Source organism: Rhipicephalus microplus, chromosome X, assembly GCF_043290135.1.
Source record: "Rhipicephalus microplus isolate Deutch F79 chromosome X, USDA_Rmic, whole genome shotgun sequence".
Taxonomy (NCBI): domain Eukaryota; kingdom Metazoa; phylum Arthropoda; class Arachnida; order Ixodida; family Ixodidae; genus Rhipicephalus; species Rhipicephalus microplus.
The window spans coordinates 75,071,669-75,078,949 of record NC_134710.1 but is presented as its reverse complement, the minus strand read 5'-3'; the positions used below and the strand labels follow the sequence as shown (position 1 = coordinate 75,078,949).

At 42.7% G+C, this 7,281-nt stretch overlaps 2 protein-coding genes across 3 annotated transcripts in view; one reads left to right on the top strand and one right to left on the bottom strand.

Moving 5' to 3' along the window:
* tws (protein phosphatase 2 regulatory subunit tws) overlaps positions 1-7,281 on the top strand; it is a 61,162-nt gene that overhangs the window by 7,520 nt on the left and 46,361 nt on the right. The gene's annotated exons all lie outside the window — the stretch shown is intronic.
* LOC119175955 (bridging integrator 3) lies at positions 1,140-6,532 on the bottom strand. Its single transcript, XM_037427025.2, has 7 exons — positions 6,339-6,532; positions 6,159-6,213; positions 6,058-6,098; positions 5,932-5,993; positions 5,731-5,867; positions 4,907-4,947; positions 1,140-1,789 (listed from the first exon to the last, which is right to left on the bottom strand). The coding sequence occupies exons 1-7, from the start codon at positions 6,344-6,346 to the stop codon at positions 1,390-1,392; spliced, it is 744 nt and encodes a 247-aa protein (XP_037282922.2). The 5' UTR covers positions 6,347-6,532; the 3' UTR covers positions 1,140-1,389.

Sequence of the window (7,281 nt, the reverse complement as noted above, 5' to 3'; positions counted from 1 at the left end):
TTTGCTTTCTGAGAACCCATACGGAATTCTGTATGGTCCTGTGTTACAAATGGTCGAATTACTATTCCTTTCACAATCTTTCCTGCACTTTGAGAGTTTCACCGAACTGATTTGCCATATAGTATACGCGTGGTTTGCGTTGTCAGTTCGCTCTCGCACTATCACTGGCTAGCCTGCTGGATAGCGCTCAACTGATAAAGTGACTGCCCCGAAAGGTGGTCTCTGGTTTGAAACCCTGACCAGGATGACTTTTTCGTCTGCTAAGAGGCTTTTCTCTGAGAAATTCGCATGGACTTCCTTGTAGCTTAATGCTACAAACTTAAGGACGAGTTTTACCCCTTCATAATGCCAATAACTGTACACAATAATAATGCCATAGTGGTAAAAATGAGAAATGGAATGTGCACTTTTTGCTATACGCTGGATATTTGCATTATAACTGCATTGTCACTGAAGTTCTTATTATAATAGCCATTATTAAAACATAATCTACTCCATTAGACATTGGGTTTTCTATTACTTGAACATGGCCACTTTTTTTCACAGGCACGCTTTGTGCAGCCAATGCAAACTTCTTGTGCACCATTCATTTCCACCACTTCACACACTAACTGTAGATAAGGAATTGCTCTCTGACCCAGAGAAGTTGATTGATTGATATGTGGGGTTTAACGTCCCAAAACCACCATATGATTATGAGAGACGTTGTAGTGGAGGGCTCCGGAAATTTCGACCACTTGGGGTTCTTTAACGTGCGCCCAAATCTGAGCACACGGGCCTACAATTTTGCCTCCATCGGAAGTGCAGCTGCCGCAGCTGGGATTCGATCCCGCAACCTGCGGGTCAGCAGCAGAGCACCAGTAGACCACCGCAGCGGGGCCGCAGAGAAGTTTGTTGAAGTGCATAAAGTACATGTTCTGACAACATGTTAATAAATCCAAGCAGTGTAGCAAATTTCTTTCTTTGAATACATGATGTTCCATTGATTTTTTTTTAATGCCTTGCATAACTTTTTGAGCCAAATTAAGAAAAAAAAGAAATTTGACACCCTGCTTGGATTTATTTGTTGAATACAACCATGATCATTTCCATTGATGTCATGTACAATCTTCTCACTCTCTGCACAATCCAAGGACATATTTTGAGTGGTGGAAAGTCCCTTTAATAAATAAACAAGTACATTCTTTTCTCGAATTTTATGGCTTATATAACAAAACGGTAAATATGTGCATAGACAACAACCAGTCTTGAGCTATATGCGCACAAAACAGTGCAGGAAAACATCATTAGGCCTCCAGCATCAACAAGGACGGTTCTGCATCATAGGGTGCTCAATACAGTGTGGTGCAGACACTGAAGCACAGAGTAGCGATTAGTGTATGGGTATGCCTAGGTGGGGAGGCTAACAATTGAGAGAGACCTAGCAGTAGCCAGCTGCTGTTCCACAGGGCTGCGCGTCCCAGGAGCCATGAGGTCATGGGCACGGGTGGCTGCCTGCCCCCAATGCAGTGTCTGGCTATGCACCAAAGCCTCAAGACATGGCTGCAGATAGAGGCTGCTCGCTGCATACCATCGAGGCAAGTCTTGTGCCAGTAGCGCTCCCTGGGTGACCAGATCAGCCCTAGCTGCCTCTAGAGTCTGTCGGCATTCGCTCAGACGTGCAAGGTTGGCACCTGTTGACTCACGCCCACTCAGTCGTTCTGCACGCTGCTCCAGGCGCAAGCACTCCTGGGCTGCCTGCTCACGCCGTTTCAGCGCTGCCTGAACTTCGGCAAACACACCCTGGTAACTGGGCATGGACAGCAGGAAAAGTATGCTTCTTTTAGTGCGCAGTACTTTGGTCAAGCTGACCAAAATTTGGTATACCTCAGTCTCTCACAAGCAAATTAAGTGCAATTTTGAGCTAGTGCACTTACACCCTCAGGGTATCAATCACTTTGGCACCACGCTGCTGCGTAAGAAAAGGAAGTGTATATTGGAAATGATCGTAATGGTGATGGCTATTTTAGTAGCGCAACAGATATTCGTCATTCTAGGAAATATTCCTCATGTGATAATGCGTTATAGCTGTAAGCAGCCCTTAGAATAAACTTTACGTATAAACACTGCAGCTGCAGCATTGTAGGGGTGTGCTGGTCATGTTTCGGAAGGCTGTTACTGTAAACTGTCAAGGAGCAAGAATATCAAAGTAGTTTTTGTTGATGTCACATGTTCTAATGCATAAGAATATTTCAAATAATGAAAACGACAGTTTAAAAAAAATATGCTATGAACTCAGCTTCGTTTGACATTAGTTCTTGAGCCAATTTTACAGAGGCTAGACACTCCGCCGTAGCAAAGCAAGTTTGGGGAAAAGTGCACTTTGCAGCGAGTGTCTCTGTGTGTTCACGTGTGACAAGTTGTGAATGACAGTTGCAGTGAAGTTCTCAGTGTGCACTTAAGTTGCCCTGTATGACAGTATCTATACGACAGGGGTTTTACAACCTAAGAATAAGTGCAAAATCCACCCCAGATATGCAGTACACTTGTCACTCATCCGTGTTGGTGGCTTCATTTCTAATAAGTACACTTTCACTGCTAATGTGAATACTACATATAATATTAATTAAAAGCTTATCGTCCTCTTTTAAAATTTCAGTTTGGCAGAGCAGTGAATATAGAATTTTTGCAGAAATATACCAGAAAGTTCTAGCTTTCAAACACAAACTAGATAGGAACATGAACCTGTATGGAAGTCTATCTGAAGTACGCGAGAGGTTCTTGTAGTCACGTCAACGAGCAACTGCAATTGTGTTGGGCATTTATGCAAATTTTCTCGGCGTGAAGAACGATTGGTGTGGGCGAGGCTCATTTGTTCTCAGGTAGTATCGGTCAATATAATGATACACTATGCCATAGGTGTGCGCAAATAAAATGCAATGTAGAATGTTTTTTTTTTTTTTCATTGGCAGGACAGTGCGTACAGTACAATGAGCACTAGCATATACCTTTTCACTGTCAATCCCGAGCTAACTCAAGTGACCACACACACATGCACAAGCTCTGCCAATCCAGAGTATACGCATTTAGCCTCTCTAAATGTGTTCCTGGCACTCGCAAGACAACTCGTGCAAAATAAAATAACACAAGTGTGTCCCATCATCTGTGGGGAGACTGAATAAACAACTAATTTCGTAGTTACATTTTTTATAAGAGACGGAGCACATTTTTCTGCAACCATGCTGGTTCGTACCTCTGCCAGCATCTCAGCAGCGTAGCCATGTCAAGCCAATGTGCACCGTGTGCACACAATTTGATGAACAAAAAAATTGGGGAGCTTTTGATGAATACAGAGTACGACAAAAGTAGATACCACGTGGCTTTTAATTAGTGATTAATTACTTTGTTATTAAGTTAATTATGTATAACTTACACACAATTGTTAACTTGCTTGTTAAGAGTCTAACTTTACATTTGATGAAATAATGCTTAATAAAAATGTTTATATGTCCTGCAGAGCACCCTACTGCATTAGTACAAAATTTCCACAACATGAAAAAAAAAACAAGTAGGAAGGTGCAGAGCAGTGAAAGGCTTAATACATTTCCCTCATGACTTGTGCAGGCTTTTGTTAGGTGGCAATTCCTCTACCGAAGGCTCACCTAAACTATCTATAACACTTTTGAAGTGATGTTGCACAGAACAAGAAAAACACATCTGATGAATCAAAGGAATACGTTTAAAAGAAACCTGCCAGGCTGGTGGAAACTTGGGGAAACTTGTTTGAAAAACTAAGCATGACAATCCCTTTGAGAACCAAGATAATGAGGCACAGCAGTAGTTATTAGACAGGCTAGCAAAAATTTTGTGGAATTCTTAGAAATATGATATAAAGAATGCCTGGCATTCTTTAAAAATGTACTAAAACTATTACAGAATGCAGCTTATGTAAGAATTTATTGTCAAGTAAGTTATGAATTTAGCATTTCTTCTTGTCATATACAATATATCTTACCGTTTTTGTAAGCTACAGGCTTGGTTTCAGCACAACTGGCTGGAATTAATTGCTTGAAAGGACCTGGCAACTCATTAATGACATTCAGCACCTCAACAGAGAGCTGTGTTCTGCCACAATGCTGTTAATAAGTTAATTTTTTATAACCTGCACATTCCTTGTTATGAGTGCCATTTTTTGTTTGATGAGATACTGCTGTTTTTTGTGTTCACTGTTACGCCAAATTGCTGAGGCAGAACACAGTGAATTCTTCAACTACTGTATCACCAGAAACGACAGTATGACCTCAAAGAAAGAAGGCAGGTTTATTTTGCGGGAGTAAAGAATTCAGCAATGCCTGTCTCATCATCCCAAGAACATATAAGCACTGCTGCGTCTTCTGTTATTTTGCCTTTCACGTTAAAGAACCCCAGGTGGCCCAAATTTCCGGAGTCCTCCACTACGGTGTCTCTCATAATCATATGGTGTTTTTGAGACGTTAAACCCCACAAATCAATCAATAAATCATTTTGCCTCTGATGGAGCGAGCCCAGCTCCGAAACATCGAGTTCATTGATCTAAGTAATTACGCATAACTAGTTTTTTATGGATCTGAAGTCTGAAAGTAATGCAGCTATGGTGAGTTTACTGAATTCACAGGTGGTGTTGTGGAAAATAGTGTGATGTGGACTTGCTATCGATTTCAAAGCATCTTTTTTTTAGATCTCGGAAACAAAACAGCGCGAAAGATGAAGCACAAGAAAAAAGGGGACACAAACAACACTGCTGTTGTTTGTGTCCCCCTTTAACTTGAGCTCTGTCTTTCAAGTTTTTAATCGGAGATGTTGTACCAACATGCCCTAGCATTCATTTTAGTTTTCAACAGAGCTCTCAACATGAATTGTATACTTTTCGCCAAATAAATGTACTTACCGTTTGATAGGATCCACTAAGCAACGCCTGATGGCCACAAGCTGCAAAAACATTGGCCAATTTAGTTCAACAAATATTTCATGATCTCTGCATTACTAAAGGCTTTACAATACAGTGGTGCAAGGTCTGTAAATTCATGTGCACTGGTGCACACAGAAGAATAAGTGGGGAAGTCACTTCTGTGACCTATGTAATGCAGCTGCCTTCAAAGGTGTAGTTGCCCTGCTCTTAATTGGTATATCAAATGATCATTAACCCTTTGAGTTGCTATGTGCACAAGGTGTCCACCAGCAAGTAGAGGGTAAAAAAGGCAAGATATATTGTACTTAGGATGAATTGAACTTCCTGCATAATAAATTTATCTTCATTTAACTTCATTTTGCACCGTACTTGTACAAATTATTACTTTTCTGAAGGCACTACCATGTTCGACTTGTTGTGCAACGTGCCGCTTCCTGGAAGCAATGCGTGAAGCAGAATTTTCTTTGCCTCAAAATGGACATAACCAAAAATGCATTTGCGCTATGTTCCTAGCCTGAGATTTTATTCTGTTAATGCCAAAAGTAAGCATCAATGACTTCAGGGTAACGAGATATTTAATTGGGATGAATTACCATTGCACACAAATTCAACAATTGTCCCATTATTCTTGTTTCAATAGAATATTGAGTGCCTCGAAGGAACGTTGTGGTGTTTTGACACAGTTACAGACAGTTCCTCGTAGGTGGCGTCTGAAAGGTTTAATTAATGCAAAGGCGTGGCGTGCAAAAACTTGTGCAGCAATCTCGACACGTAGTGCCACTGTTGACTGAACGTGAACTCACGTGGTCATCGACGGCCGTGTCCATGGAGGACGCAAAGCCGAGCCATTCTTCGACGAGACGGCGCAGTTCGGGACTCTCGTGGCACAGTTCGCCACTCGCCAGGTCGCCGCTCATTTTTTTCTCGCAATGGTACAGGGCTGCAAAAGCGTTCGACGACTGCTAGAACGGATGCAAGCGCCGGACATAGCGCAAGTGTCATACCTAGCATTGTGTCCTCGTACTTCTTCGAGTCGTTGTGAAGTTTCTTCGTGTCCCTCTCGAGTCTGCACGGCAAATGAATCACGGCAAATGAATGTCACAGTAGACCCACTCGATCTTCGCTCTTACCGAACGAACTTGGACACAAATTCCTCGATAGTTTTCTCGTCCTGTCGAAAGATATACGTGAGGAAAAAAAAAAAAAAAAAACGGCACTCATCAGTACTCACAAGCTCGGCTCCCGATGAGCCCTTCGACGACTTTGACGATCGCTTCAGTGGGTTCCTTGAAAGAAAGCACAAGTTCGAATCGCACTAGGTCAACTTGCTGGCGCAGCTTTTTTTCCTTTCAAACTTCTGAAGTCGGATCTTTAACTCAGAAAGCGCACTGCTGCAAGATGTTTCACTCACCAACTCATGGCCTTCTTGGCTTGAGTAACTGAATCGCGTGCATAACAGACGCCAGTGCATTTAAACTCCGAACCAAACTTATAACAGGACCCTCGCGCTTAGCTCTAGCAGTTGTAATGCATGGCTCACAGGCTCATGCCCATTCCCTCTTTTATGCACCCATGCCACAGAACACCTACCAGCCCATGCCCTAGAGCCTGTCCCAGTAATGCGGTTAGTAAACCCAATAACCCTGTGGCTCCTCACGCAACGCGCACCCAAAAAAGGCCACTGCAAGCGCTGCGATCGATTTTGGGGTAAATAAAGGCGACATTTTAGGGGTTTTTGGTCATGACCTACTACACTCCTGACCTGCCCAGAGAGCACCTCTTCCAGCGCCCACGTTCTAGTTCATACCTTCTGCCGCTAGGGCCGTCACCTACGAGCGGCGTGGCGCTAGGCAGCACCTGTTCGCTGACGTCACCTTCACTCTTTGTAGTCAAATTTTAACCAACAAAGCACTCGTAGTGCGAATTTATGATCCACAATTTAGAAATATCCAGAAATAATAATACTAAAAGACATTCAGAATTTTTTTTGCAATAAAATGCACGCGACAACGCATAGGCTGTCCAAAATCATGTAAATCCACGGGTTTCCACGTTTGTCAACCAGTGTGCTATAAATTCTTAAGCGCACTGAACAGCTTACTTGACCAGCAATGTATGGGAAGAAATAGTCACATATATGCCGACAGTTCACCACAGAAAGCAGGCATTCTTATACCAGCGCCTACAAAACAACCGTAAAGAAGCAGACGAACAGGTTATAGGTAGCGCCACCTACGGCGAGCGATTGAACGAGAGCGGGGACACGCGCTCCCATAGGAACCCCGCTATCTGAACAGGTCAGGAGTGTAGTAGGTCATGTTTTTGGTAGTAGCTAGTAGTAGTCTGTACCATTC

Bases quoted from the DNA above. Each gene is read 5' to 3' on its own strand.
- LOC119175955 (XM_037427025.2), bottom strand. The intron at 5,868-5,931 runs GTATGACACTTG...ACGCTTTTGCAG, and splicing joins GTACGAGGACACAATGCTAG to CCCTGTACCATTGCGAGAAA. The intron at 1,790-4,906 runs GTAAGTACATTT...GTCCATGCCCAG, and splicing joins TTAGTGGATCCTATCAAACG to TTACCAGGGTGTGTTTGCCG.